The following is a 14387-nucleotide window of genomic DNA, read 5'->3' on the forward strand; positions in this document are numbered from 1 at the left end:
ATCATGACATTTTCCTATCTGCTTGGCATTTCTCGGTTTATCGCTGAAACCGCACAACGCGACAAGGTGGTGGTGTTTTGCTGGCCATTTCGAAAAACTTTCGATCCCAGTGTTTTTTTATTCCTTGCAACCTTGAGATTGTTTGGGCTGTCGTTTAAGTAAGTAATACGAAAATCATTCTTGGTGTTTGTTATCGACCTCCCACGGTTTCCTCTAGTTTTGTAGATGAACTTCATGATGTAATTAATATAGTTTCATCTCGATACCCCACCTTTCTTTTATTTCTGCTTCGTGATTCTAACATTCCGAGTATATCATGGAACAGTGAACCGCCCAGTATACATCCCGTCTCCTCTTTAGCCACTGAATTCTTGAACTTGTGCTCTGTATTTTCCTTTACACAGCTTATTAAACAACCTACAAGGACAACACAATGTGTCACGAACACCCTTGATCTTGTTTTGACATCTCAGCCTGATCTTCTCTCCGAGATTAGTTACTTGCCTGGCTTAATCGATCCCTGTTAGCTTACTTTCCAGATTTGCTTGTCGCGGCCAAAGAACCTTAAAAAAATTAAAACTATTCGTAACTATGCAAAAGCAAATTTTGAAGCAAATAATTGTGAACTGTCTATTTTTCCAGATAATTTTTTAATGGCTTTGATAATCGCACTGTACAAACTAATTGGGACATTTTTGTGGCTAAAGTGAATGATTTAACTAATAAATACATTCCCACTTTCGCCATCACATCTAATAGTTATGCGCTGTGGCATAGCCATAACCTGAAACGTTTATAAAAAAAGCGCTTATATAGATCAGCCATACTACCTGGTAATACGCCCGCTGGGCTGCTTACAAACATACCTCCGACGAATATGCAGCTGCACTAAAAAATACTAGGGAAGAATTTCATCAAAGCGCTTTGCCATCAATGTTAATAAACGACATTAGAAAATTTTGGCGTGTTATACAACCAAAAAGATGAGGATACGATCACTTCAGTTGACAGCACTGGAAACATAATTCCTTCTAGCCAGTGTGCATTGGTGCTGAATGAAGTGTTTTCACGCAACTTTTCTGTAACGTCAGGTGTCCTCATACCCGATACTCATGGCTTTGACTTTTTCGTCATGTCTCCCATACTCATCGAGCCTACTAGTGTAGAGAGCCTCATTAAATCACTTAAACCTTTTTCGTGCCCTGGATGCCATTCAATTAATCCCAATTTTTTGAAAACTACAAGTGCCTATTCTATTATATTTCTAAGATTTTTCAGCGGTCGCTCAACTACGGTTATCTTCCTGGGGAATGGAAGGTCGGGGAGATGATTCCACTCCATAAATCAGGTAGCAAGTCTTCTCCCTTCTATTGCCGACCTATCTCACTAACCAGCATTCCTTGTAAACTTCTTGAGCACAATCTGTTTTCGCATATCGTTACATTCCTTGAATCAAACTGCTTTTTCACACCTTCACAGCATGGCTTCCGCAAAACTTACTCCTGTGAAGCTCAATTGGTATCATTTACGCATAAAATAAACATCATTCTTGGACCATTCCTCATATGCCGATTGTATTTTTTTAGACTTCTCTAAAGCTTTTTACAAGTTATGCCACAAACTTTTACTATATAAACTACACCAACTTAACCCTGATCACAAACTTCTCACATGGATTGAATGTTTTCTTCTTAACCATTCACAGTTTGTTTCAGCTAACAAGTCTGACTCGCAGCCAACTGGTGTTTACTCCGGTGTGCCACAGGGTTCTGTTCTTGGTCCTCTCATTTTCCTTATCTACATAAACGATCGACCTTCTTGGGTTTCTTCTAACATTCTCTTGTTTGCCGATGACTGCGTTGTTTTTCGTGAAATAACTTATGACGACGATATAACTAACCTTCAGTCGGACCTTAATGCCATCTCTGAATGGTGCAAAGCATGGTATATGGACCTAAACGTTAATAAATGCAAATATATGCGCGTATCTAGAAAAGCAAATACTTTTCCCACCTACTTTCTAAATCACCGTCCCCTTGATGCCGTCACTAGTTCTTACAAATACCTTGGTATTCACATTACAGCCGATCTCACCTGGAACGCTCACATCTCGTATGTTACTACCAACGCTAACAAAATGCTCGGGCACATCCGACGTAACTTTTCAAAAAACCCTTCGTCTTTAAAACATTTGTTATATAGAACACTAATCCGTTCAAAACTTAAATATGCTTCATCTGTGTGGGATTTTTACCAAGAAAACTTAATACGTTCACTTGAAATGGTTCCAAATAATTCAGTTCGTTTTATCCTATAACAAAACTGCCAGCATAAGCTCAATGAAATCTAGCCTCAACCTAGCAACTCTAGCATCTCGCCGTAAATTATTTCGACTGTCTATTTCACAAGCTCTTTTATCACCCATATCTGCGCCACGATTTTATTTTGCCTCCCCCGTATATCTCATCCAGGTTGGATCATGCTTTTAAGGTTGGAATTCCACTCTGCGAAACTAATGCTTTTTTTCAGTCCGTTTTCCCACGCACATCAGATGAGTGGAATTGCCTTCCCGTACCTACGGCAGCCATCGAAGACCACAATATTTTCAAGAACGCCTTAGCTATCATTGAGTGATTAGGAGCCTCTTATTTGTCTTTATTAATAACTGCACAATGTTGTTCTATCTTATGAACTGTAATCCACTCCCCTCTATAATGCCTCAGGCCTTGAGCGTAAATAAATAAATAAACAGGAGTAACGTACTAATCAGTTACAAACCTACTGCGTGATTTTTTAAGGATGAGAATATGTTGTATCGTAGTCTCGCATATTTATGCTAAATCTCTGAACTCTGTATTGTCTTTGTCGCTAGTGTTGTTGTCAATATAAACATGCACTGACATATTAAAAAAGACTTAAAGTTGTTCGACCGCAGCCGCTTGGTTGTCACTTCGGGCTCGGTCACTACACGACAAAAGTGAATTGGTATTTTTTATCACCTGACACGAACTGCCACGCTATATATATTATGCGCGGAAATTGAATTGAGGTATAGGTCATGCGCCCTCAGGTCACGTGATGAGAATACGCACGGACCGACGGATAGACATTTTTTGGCGACGGGGGTCCCTTTGCAAAGCACTTTATGCTTTGGAAAACTAAATATACAAAAATAAAGATGCATTACTTAATAAATTCTTCGCGATGATATAGCCATTAACTTCCGGTCGTTAACAAGTTCCTCAATCTGTCCACGGATTTGGCTTGTGCAGGATTTAGGACTTATTAGGAGAAACATTTTATACCTCAGTGACTTAAGTTTTTTTTTTTTCCTAAGCCGGAAATGTATATCCCTGACGCTAATAATACAATTTTCAGGCATTGAACCAGAGGTCGGAGGAATTTGTTTGACTGGCCACAACATAGCAGCAGCGACAGATGACGCCAAGACGTACAGCGGCGTCTATAGTGCTGCTCGCCAGCTATCGAGGCTGTAAGTTCGCGTACAATTGGCATTTTAAAAGTGCGCACACATCAACCAACCAAAATAAGTGACAAGCAAATAAAAGAAATCAATCGGTTAATTTTGCAACATCATAGCTCATAATTACCTCCTACTAAAATATTTGTTATTATTATTTGAAACTTACTGTAAAAAAATCAACGAACTTAAACTATTAGCATCCTCTGGAGTAGTCCAAGTTCTTGAAAAATACCAACATATATATATATATAACTATTCTTGCAAGTGCATCCGGACATTCCTTGGAACAGGGCATTTTAGCAGACGATGGGAGAGTAGCCAATGTGGTCTTAGTATACACAAGGATGCTGATTAACAAAACTCACGTAGTTTTTGCCCGGTTTCATTGACGTGTCTCGTTTTAAATGCTCTAACATATTGTTTAATTTAATTTACTAAATTTACTAAAGTGGAAGTATCATTCACATATGACGTCCACCCTACAATGACTGTGTTACCAAGTTGATTGTATTTTTAGACTTTTCGAAAGTGTTTGATAGTGACCCAGACATCACTCTTATACAACCGTAATTAAGTAAACATTAACGCGGATGTACTCAGATGGATACTCAGTTTTGATTAACTTTGAACAATTCGTCAGCATACAATTCGTAAGCATTTAAAAATTATAACCACCAGAATATCTCTAACGCCAAAGTGTGTCCAAAGGTTCAGTTCTGCGTCCATTATTATTTCTCATTTATATTAGTTTCGATTATTGTGTTATCTATAAAAATATACAGATGCTTCCAACGTCTCTGACTTATAAGCCCACATAAAAATGTAAATCGGCATCACGGTGTGCTCTATGTGAGGCCCTTTATACGCTGTGGAAAGTAAAAAAAAAAAAAAAAACGAATACCGATCCTCGCGGGGTTCAAGCTCCAACTGCCCCACGCGCGCACTTGTTACCTGGTTGTTGGTCGTCTTTATTCTCCTCCTTTTCGTTTAATAATTGACCATTTGAATACATTTCTGCACACAAGTACTTAGGTGTCAATCCTATATCTAACATATTATGAAAAAAGAAAAGCACTGTAACAACTGTACCAACAAAGTTAATCGTATACTTCGCTTTCTCAAAATAATATTTTCTTCGGGTCCCGGTCTTTCCATACATTCTTTACAAAACCGCTGTGCGGCCACAATTGAATATACGTAATCTATTTGGGACCGTGGTCAGTGTATATAACTGATTGACTGGTAACACACAAAAGAGGCCTGCTAAATTTATATATTTTCTAATTAGCAATAAACAGTAAGTGTTACCACTATAAAAATAAATTTCTCTCTCCCCAACTATCAACTCCCAAAGCGTATTCCGACTAAGTTTGTTTTATATAATTTATTTCGTGTGAGCGACGGCGGAGCTACAAAAAAAAAAAACACGAACGTGGTGCTCTGAACGATGTTTACACTGCACGACCCAGCTTGCTTGGCGGGGACGCCGAAAGCCCAATGCTTGCAGCGTCCCCGCCAAAGCGTATACATTGCTTGTAGCAGGAGGCAAAGCAGAAATACAAGCTTTGGGCTGAAAGCCCAAAGCTTGTATCTTCTGCTATGCCTCCACTTAAAGTGAACATGAGCATTCCTTGATAAACCGAGAGAGGAGAGCAGATGAGAGCAGGCGGCGACGACAGAGCGCCGAGCTCTCATTAAGAATACATTGCGTCTACCCGATCACTCTCCTTCCAATCAGAGCTCGGAGCTGCGAAGCGGCATGCTTTCATCTTCTTTTCTTCCTAAGTTTCTGTTGGTATTGACTTTAGCATCCAAAGAAAGTTTTCATCTAATATGTTGTGCAACCCTTCCTCATACCACCTACGGTCTGTGAAAAAAACGAACTTCCTTCTTTCGTAGTCTCTATACCAGGACCTGTGATCGACACGCTTTAGATTGTGGTGTCATCTAATATGGTTAATGTATTTTTCGATGTGTTATATTTGAGATTTCGTGTTTTTCGGAGTTTATTTTCTGTCAAATACAGAGGGTGTTTTTCGGATTTTATTTTTTCCGTAAATTCGGACTTTATCGGAGTTTATTTTCGTTTGTTTCCCTATTCTCCGAAATTCTTAATTTAATTTCTCAGTGTTTCCTATTAAAAATAAATAAAACATAAATGCTATCCTGATGTACACGTATGCTACAAAACAAAACAACAAAAAAAAACGCGCTTGTATGCATTCATATTTCTCAATTGGATTTGGCGTTGGACAGGCGAAAACATTGTTTTGCTCTCACCACGCCATTGGAAGGTATTACGGTTTTAATGTAAATTACGTTGGTTCTTGTTTTGCCCTCACCTATAATTTGATTTTCCTATCTACAGCCTAAAACATTAAAAAAACATAACATTTTTTCTCCCCTAGCTTTTACGCAAATTACGTGGCCAGGAGAGACAGTAAACATTAAGGAAAATCGATTGGTTGACATTAGGGAATGCACTAGCATGACCCTTCGAAACGCCCCTTTGGGAAACGCTAACGCTGACCCCTTCACTTTTCTGTTTTGGGTTTTTCTTTCGTTTTCTATATTTCTCGTTGCCTCGTTTTGGTTTTGTAACGGCGTCGGTATCAGAGTTTCCCACAGAGGGACCTGTGTGACGTTTCCCAAGGGTCGTGCTAATGCATTCTCTAAGGATCCACCAATGGATTTTACTTTAATTTCTACCGCCTACCGGGACCAGTGCTGGTACTTGCTTCACACTCTGTTCTCCCCAAGGCAGACGCACTCTGCACACCTGCAAGTTCAGACTCGCCTCAGCATCCGCGCGCGCCTTGGCTTCCGCCCAGTGACGTCGCCTCCCTCCCGCCTTTGTCCTTCATTACTCTCCTTATCTCCTCGCGTCGCACTTTTCTCTTTTACTGTTTTGTCCACAGATGGACGCCATCGGCCTTTCCCAGTCATGCGGCGATTAGTGTTAACGCATTAATCAAACAATATTAATCATAACTACATACAGATAGTTACCGAAGTATGTATTCAGAAACTCCATACTGAGCATATGAAACATGCTCGGACTCCAAGCACAGGTCCGGGGCGGAAGGAACGCAAAGTTGCAGAATTTTATATTTTGTGAAGAAATTCTGAAGGACTCACGTTCTCCAGCTTAATGCATAAGATTTGTTTTTTACGACGTCGGCGTTATACGTTTGCGTTAGAGGTTTTGCTTGAGTTATTGATGGTGTGGATTCTTGAAATATAGTTGAATGTTTTCACTTCTCGGAATCTATGCAATTATTACTGTGCCGCCTGTTAGGCAGATGTATTTTCTCTTTATTGCGCACAGATAAACTTTATTCAAATTCATGTGAGTGTGGAATGCTAAGTGTATATTTTCTATCTACGTCAGTGCACGGGTTTTTTTAGGAACACTTACGCGTCTTTCTTATTTTTCAGCATGGGTTCTGTGTACGACGGTGAGGACCCTCCACCAAAGCAGTTTGTACCAGGAAGTGATGGAGCTCGTTGGTGCAAGTACGAGAACGGTCACCTTATGGGTCAGCCTCCAAGGAAAGAAAAAAACATTTTAAAAGTGTCTGATTGCACTGCACACCAGTACATAAATGGTCTAAGGTTCACGCACTTTCATTGACGTTTCTTCCGTTTTATGCCTTTTATAATGATTAAAACATGAATGTAATTAATGTAAAATATATTAGACATTTTGGTTTACCTATTCAACGTGAGACTGGGAGGGGTCACGCCCAAAGAGTTCACCTGTGCTTAGCAAGTGGCACTGAGGCTCAGGCGCCCCGAACATGCTAACATAGTGCTCACATTTGAGCAACTGAGTAGGCGACCCAGCAGTCGCGTCCCTGGCGTCTTAGCTAAGTACTAAACCCATGGCTGCAGCAACAACACGTCATATTTGTGTATGTTTCTCACGCAGTGCTCAGCTGACGTAGTAGAACGCTAGGTCAGCGTTTGGTTGAAGCTCTTATTCTATCGAACACGTGTCCCGGTCGAACGCTTATGCAGCACTCGTGCCCAGCTCATACCACCTACAAGACAAGACCTGAGCATTACGTAGTCGTTAGTGGATCCCCGACCCACTCAAAAAGACGCACGTGTGGAAGCTCCACGAGGGTACGCTGCAAAGCGACTGACACGTGCTTCTTGGCGTTGCCGTCTGCAAGCATAGCGCTCGTGGTGAGAGGCCGCATGACACATGTGCGGCGACGCTGATATAATCTAGTCGGCGCTGCGTGGATTCATTACTGATGATGGTGAAGAAGGGGGGGGGGGGAGGGGGAGGGGGGTGCTTGTCTTTTAGGTGGTATTGGTATAACCCTTGTCCGCAATCGATCGAGGAAGATCACGTAGAAAATTTAGACCCCAGGCCTTGTGTCGGCTTAAGCGCGAGACACATGGACGGCAGATTCGTCCGATCCGACGTCCGATCCGACAGTCCGAACGCCGCTCCGAATCGCCGCACGCAACAGTTTGAGACACACGCTTCCGACCTTGCATACGACACGACGATCCGTTCGGCTCCGTCCATGAGATCCAAGCGCCCCAGCGGAGGTCCGCGTTCACAGATCTCTGGTCCCAGATTGACGGTATAGCTTACAAGACCGAAGTTAGAAGCTCGTTCTCGTTAGCCCGTGCCTTCTTTGCCGGGGCCATCTTTCTCGAATCGGTCAGCGGGATCCACGCGTCCGCCTTCCCGTCGCCCGTCCCGTTTTGTTCGTCCCGCCAGACCCAGTACGTCATCATGACGTTCGCGCTAGCTGCGCTGTCATTGGCTGGACGCATCCGACAATCCGTCCGCCGTGCGAAACTATCTGGCACGTTGGACGCACACCGGATCGCCGATCCGACGTCTGAAGCGACCAAATTTTTCGGATCAGGCAGTCGTACTGCCGGATCGGACGTCGGATCGGATGGATTTTTCGCGGATGTGTCTCGCGCTTTAATCGCGAGCATGTACGGAAAACAAGCTGGTCCAAGAGCACCATATAGAGTTCGATTTCCTCGGCAAGTGTCCCTTTGTCTGGCGAACCGGGGCCACACCCGAGTTTTTTGCGGCACATTTTTTTACCCCTGAAAAAAGATTGGATTAATTACATGCCTGGGCCGTAATGGGAAGATTCGGTTCGGGCGCCCGTAAGTCATTATTGTCTTTCCGCGCCCTTGGGGGTTTACATTTAAATTTGCACAGTGCATTGTTTTAATTTTTCTTAAACTTTGGATTGCTTTATGAATATAAAATCTATCGGAGAAATATGGTTTTAGGTGGACTATATAAAACCGAGTAATTACCCATTAACAACAACGTGCAAAAAAAAAAAAAAAAAAGATTGCGCAAAATGAATGTTTATATGTATACGTCTGTGATTTATACCAGAATAATTTATTTAAACGATTACCAATAGGTCATATATTTCCTTTAAATGGATAGTGCTGGACAGTTGCTCCTCATTAAATATTTACCCAATTTCAGACACCGTGGACCCGGTTGTTACGAATCTGCCAAAACCAAGGAAATGCAGCTGAGTAATGAGGCCAAATAATACTTGCAAGAAAGCGAACCAGCGAATCTTCGTCTTCAAAAAATAAATAAATAAACAGTTCAGTCTACTACCTTTACACAGCCGATAGCAAATCGCGGTGTTTTAATATTGTTGCGCATTCCTATGTGTAGTGTTAATATACTGTAAACGACTTAATTTTCGCGGGCTTAAATTTTCGCGAATCGGGCCAAAGCTCTAAAGTTGAAATTATTCGCGGGTTCTAATTTTCGCAAATCGAGTGTAGCTTCCGTAGCGTTCACATATTGCCAGAATTGTTCGCGGGCCGTATTTTTCGCGAATTGCGGGTGATTCGCGAAATTCGCGAAAATTAGATCTTCGCGAAACTTTAGTCCGTTTACAGTATGTATATATATATATATATATATATATATATATATATATATATATATATATATATATATATATATATATATATATATTCCAGAAACTTTGAATCATTTTGTTACATGTAATTCGATGCTCATCTTCATGTTCTAACACAAAACCAGTTGGATTTTAGGTTGACTAGTTATGCTGCCGTTATTATAAAAAAAAAAAAGAAATGTCGTGCAATCGTGCTCTAATCTTGGCTAGTATAAAACCAAAATTATTACGGATATGACGTCCCTTGAATAAAGTAATTGTAAGAAATAGTAAAATTCCCCTGGTCACGAGGAGATTACTAAGCAATAAATACTATAATTTCCAGAGGGAACTTTTCGTGCATATATTGTGGTTACGGCTGCAAAAAAAAGGGTTTTGCACTGGTATTTTTTATAATTGTAAAGTTTTGAAAGTATTCAACAAATAAAAATAAGACATAAATGATAAAAATGCACAGTTCACATGTTTTTGTAGGTTTCCTATCACCGACTGAACCAATCACGATCCTGGGATTTTTCATTATGCGTGATTGCGTGAGCCGCTGATAGAAAACTCACAAACACAGCGAGATCCGTGACTGCGCACTTTTGACGGTGCCTGATTGGCCCTATGAGATCGTGGCCTCGACTACGGTCGGGCTTAAAGTGAAACGAAGTATAAGCTTTCGTCGGGCGTGTACCCCTATCTGAAATAAGCACCCATGCCAGGCATAGTACAACCCCGAGACTACATGGGACAAAAGACAACGAACAAGCACAACCTCAAACACAGCTGAAGCAGTTTCAGCCGTGTTAGAGACCGTTGGGAATGACACAACCCACTGGTTCAACAACACGTAGTCATTTAATGAGAGTGGCTGGCACGGGCGCCGCGACCCAAATGCCTCCACGCACACTTCAGTGCCGGCCTTTGATCAGTGACGGAGCTCCACTCTCTTGTCAGATTGCACTTGACCACCTCGCAGTGGAAATGACCAGAGGCGATTTAACATGCGGGCAGCATGGACCAACGTCTTCAAACACCAGGTTTCACAAAAACTGCGTGTGCGCGCTCGTGTGTGCGGCGCGCTCGTGTGCGTGTGTGCGTGCGCGTGCGTGCGTGCGGGCGCGTGCGCGCGCGCCGTGTGTGTGTGTGTGTGTGTGTGTGTCGTCTTTTGCTTACTGCACTCTCGGTGCTGCGTTATGTCTATCTTCACCATCTCGTTTGCGGCCTGATTTTGTTCACTCTGGCAGTCATTTACCCTAGAGAATAGTTAGTTGCACGAGAGTCAGGTTAGTTAGTCGGACATTACTGATTTTCACACTGCCTCTGTTAACTTCAGGTCACAGCTGGACGGTATTGCTCGAAGCTACATTGGCAGTCGTTATTGGTGGAATTTTGCGAAAGAAACGAAAGGAATTTGCCTTTTTTCCGGTAGAAATATATTTCTGATCGCTCTAAGCAAAAAAGTAGTTTGTTGTCCGTGGTTTGCAAGTAGTCTCACATTATAACACGCGTGAAGATTTATGAAAGCAGACAATATGCTAATTAAGTTAAACCACTTAGTTTCTTATAAGCTCTTTCGATGATCACCGTCGTAGCGTTTGTTCAAAACAAATCGACGAAATATATCGAATAAAATATACACACTGATAAACACTTGATGAGTTCACCAACAAACAGCGTAGAATCTACGGCCTAGATGCAAGGTATGTGCTTCTTCGATCGTGCTTATGAATTCGTACCGTCAATAACTCCTCCAAATTTTCGGTTTGCGTAGTGCTACAGTCAGTGCGTCGTACGTAAATGTATTTGACTGCTAATGAAATAGTCAGCAATACTAAGGAACGTTTTTTTTTTTTTTATGAAAACATAAATGTTTGCCTTCGCCGAGTATCATTATTAGCAAGTGTTCACACTGAAATAAATAACACAAGGACGAATTTGGAAACGCCATCTATTATTTCGTATAGCACTCCATCTGTGTTTGCTGCGAGTTGCACCAAATGGGGGTGGAGTCAATAGGGGTTGCATGCGGGCTACTCACGTAGACTCCTATCTTTATTTGTAAAATAGGGCTAATTGGTTCCTGAAACCGTATATGGCTCAGGCAGCATTGGAAGTAATGCGTCACAAGGAACAACATAGCTGGTATGGCGTCACTTGTTCCAATTAAGCCTGTAGTCATTAGAATTCTGAACTACTGACAAGCAAAGTATTTTTGTTGTAATTTTTTTACATCGACTGAGAAATTGCCTTACTCGTTACTCGTTCCCGTAGATTACAATTACCTTATAGTTTAAAAGAAATCATAGTGCGCTCTGTAAACTGCTCTAAAAGTGGTAACATCTTCAACTCCGCGTCATAATTTGGAAATTCTTTGCTGAGAAAACAAAGTCGATTAAGTCAGAGCTAAATATATATTTTACAAATGTGATGTCCATATATAATAAAGTTTATAAAACCACTCTCTAGAAGCTAATTGTTGTCGAAGTTTGCAGCCGCGGCGGCTTAGAGCTGCAATATAATATTGAATTTCAAAGATTCGCGAAACAGATGCTCGTTAGCGTTATGAAAGTAATCGCAACGGTATTTTGTTACAATTAGAGAACCATAACGAATCTCAGTAACGCATTAATTTTTGATAGACTAACAAGTAACCCAGCCTAATAAGTCCCGGATATGCATGTCGTTTGGGGCATCAGTGGACTAACCTTGTGGTGACATCGTATATGCGTTTTTTTTTTTAACCATTTGATGAAAGTAGCGAAGATATTAGGTCATACTATTACCCTGGGGAGGAAGTTCACTGGGTTCTAGACATAACGTCAGGAGACAGAATGTGTAGAGTATTCATTTGTCCACGGTGTTCGTTATAACCTTTACCGAGCTCGTGGCAAGTGCAACACCTACGACTGTCGCGAGTAAAGTACTTACAATGATCTCGTGGTTGGTAATGCTATGGGTCACGTGGCCAACTGACTTCAGTGTCCATTGTGGCGTCCGTTACGTCAGGTGACATGGTCACGTAGTTGTTGTCACATAACTACCTCATGCTGATGGCGGAGTTTGATCACCTTCTCATGATGATGTCATGTGACCACAGTTATGCTCGTGTCTGCTACAAGATATCAACCTAAGAACCTATTTATCATATTTAGTTACTAATATTTTGCAAGCTGGCTGCCCTTTCTTGCGCATTCGTGAATGGTGTATGGATATCTTCTGCGCTATTTCTCTTCATGCTATTTATCAACATAACGTTTCTGTAAGCTCTTTTAGGCAGCATGAAAGCCATGATGAGAACAAATAAGCTGCAAAGAAACATTTCGTACAGGCTCAAAATAGACGTACTAGTGGCACGTGCTCTGTAGTCTATAGACCATTTTATTAATTGTCTTCTGGGTGCTGTTATCTCTGCCTACTCTGCTGTGAAAGGCGTTCACAAAATGCGTAGTAGTTTTTTTGTTGTTTTTTTTGCAGAATATTAGACGTTGCCCAGTGACTCGTCATTATTCGTCTGAATAGCAAGCGTATTTGGGTGTATAGGCAGCAGCTTACAGATCCACTTCTTACTTTTTTTTTTCCATAGAGGTAATATCGGGTCCGCACGAAATGCGAATAGCGGAGCGCGTGGCTATCGGTGCATGCTGCGTCTCCTAGCTGTTGGCCTCATGAAACTGATAAAACTGTGGATTGGAGAGTTGGGCGCTGCGAAGGTGTGTGTCCTACTCCGATGTGTTGGACCCTCGCCTATAACAACCTAAGCTTCGACGCTGCGCCGGTGGTACATCGGGAGTTCCTTCAGAGACACTTTCGTTGGCTTGGCAGAAGCCATGCGAGGAAGCTCGCCACTCGTAGCACGACCAGGCTGCTAGCACGCGCGCCTGGCGGGTGCGTCCATGGAGAATGATTGCACCGTCACGCTCCCTGATTTTAATTAATACTCATTTTTATTTTCTTGTGAACAGTACAGCATAAACTGTGCGAAAGTAAGGCTGCTGACGCCTAAATGAAGTCAATGACCTGGCAAACTTGTATGCAGCTCCCAGCGCTCGCCCTGTGTTCCCTCAAGCTCTTGTGTCTCGTGGATGGCGCTGAAATTGCCAAAATGCAGGACCCGCCAGCTCCCGTATTTTAACAAACATTTTAACTAAATGTAGTAATTTTGTCACTGACATTCTGCAGGCAGCCAGAATCTCGTTCAGCGCACTCATTAAATTATCACCCGGTGTGTCAGAAATGTGAAATAGAAGCAAAATCATTTCGTTTGTGCACGGAAAACCCATGGAGCTTGAATGACGTCAGTTATCAGAACCACGCAGACGTCATCATGAAGGATTTAGAGCGTATGGATCCTGCGAAATAGTGAAACAACGCGGACGAGAAATTGCATGTTTATTGCTATACTTGTGACCCGCGCGTTGCATTACAGGAGAAGGAAGGAGAGAGGAGGGGAGGAAGGGGAGGGGAGGAGGAAGAAGGAGAAGGAGGAGAAAGAAGGTCGCAGAGGAGAGGAGGAGGGGAGTGAAGAGGAGGAGGAGGAGAGAGGTGGAGGGAGGGGGTAGGAGGAGGATATGACAGCTACTTGTTGTGCAGGCAAGTGATATCACAATGCATAAATCACAGAGAGGCACGTACGACAACGTGCTACACTCCTTACCGAAGTGGCCATCGACATGGGTAGGGGTCTGTGCTGCACCCATTGATCTCTTTGGTAAACTGTGTGCCGCCAAGATCTACAACGGCCTGCTCGTGGTAGCTCTGTATCTCGTCTACGGCACTCACCAAATATTTCGTGCAAGACAAAGAACTTCATACCAGTCATGCAGGAAAACATCCCATTGGCCCCGAGGGACGTGCACTGGCTGTTCTGCTGTGCCATCTTGGGGGAGCACGCTCAAGACTAATGCTGAGAAAATTAAAAAAGCCAAGCAGTCTTCGACAAAGTCAACATCAAGTAAGATGACATCGAGAGTACCACG

General features: G+C 42.3%; 1 protein-coding gene across 1 annotated transcript in view; it reads left to right on the plus strand.

Annotated features, from left to right (window-relative positions):
* The window catches only part of LOC115310914, a 159543-nt gene extending 150504 nt beyond the window's left edge, over window positions 1-9039 (plus strand). Inside the window, exons 7-9 of the mRNA XM_040214938.1 lie at window positions 3379-3493; window positions 6923-7099; window positions 8970-9039. Of these exons, the coding sequence (XP_040070872.1) occupies window positions 3379-3493; window positions 6923-7099; window positions 8970-9039 (362 nt within the window). The remainder of the gene's footprint in view (window positions 1-3378; window positions 3494-6922; window positions 7100-8969) is intronic.
* The last annotated feature ends 5348 nt before the right edge of the window (window positions 9040-14387 follow it).

Source organism: Ixodes scapularis, unplaced genomic scaffold, assembly GCF_016920785.2.
Source record: "Ixodes scapularis isolate PalLabHiFi unplaced genomic scaffold, ASM1692078v2 PGA_scaffold4__175_contigs__length_147842914, whole genome shotgun sequence".
NCBI lineage: Eukaryota > Metazoa > Arthropoda > Arachnida > Ixodida > Ixodidae > Ixodes > Ixodes scapularis.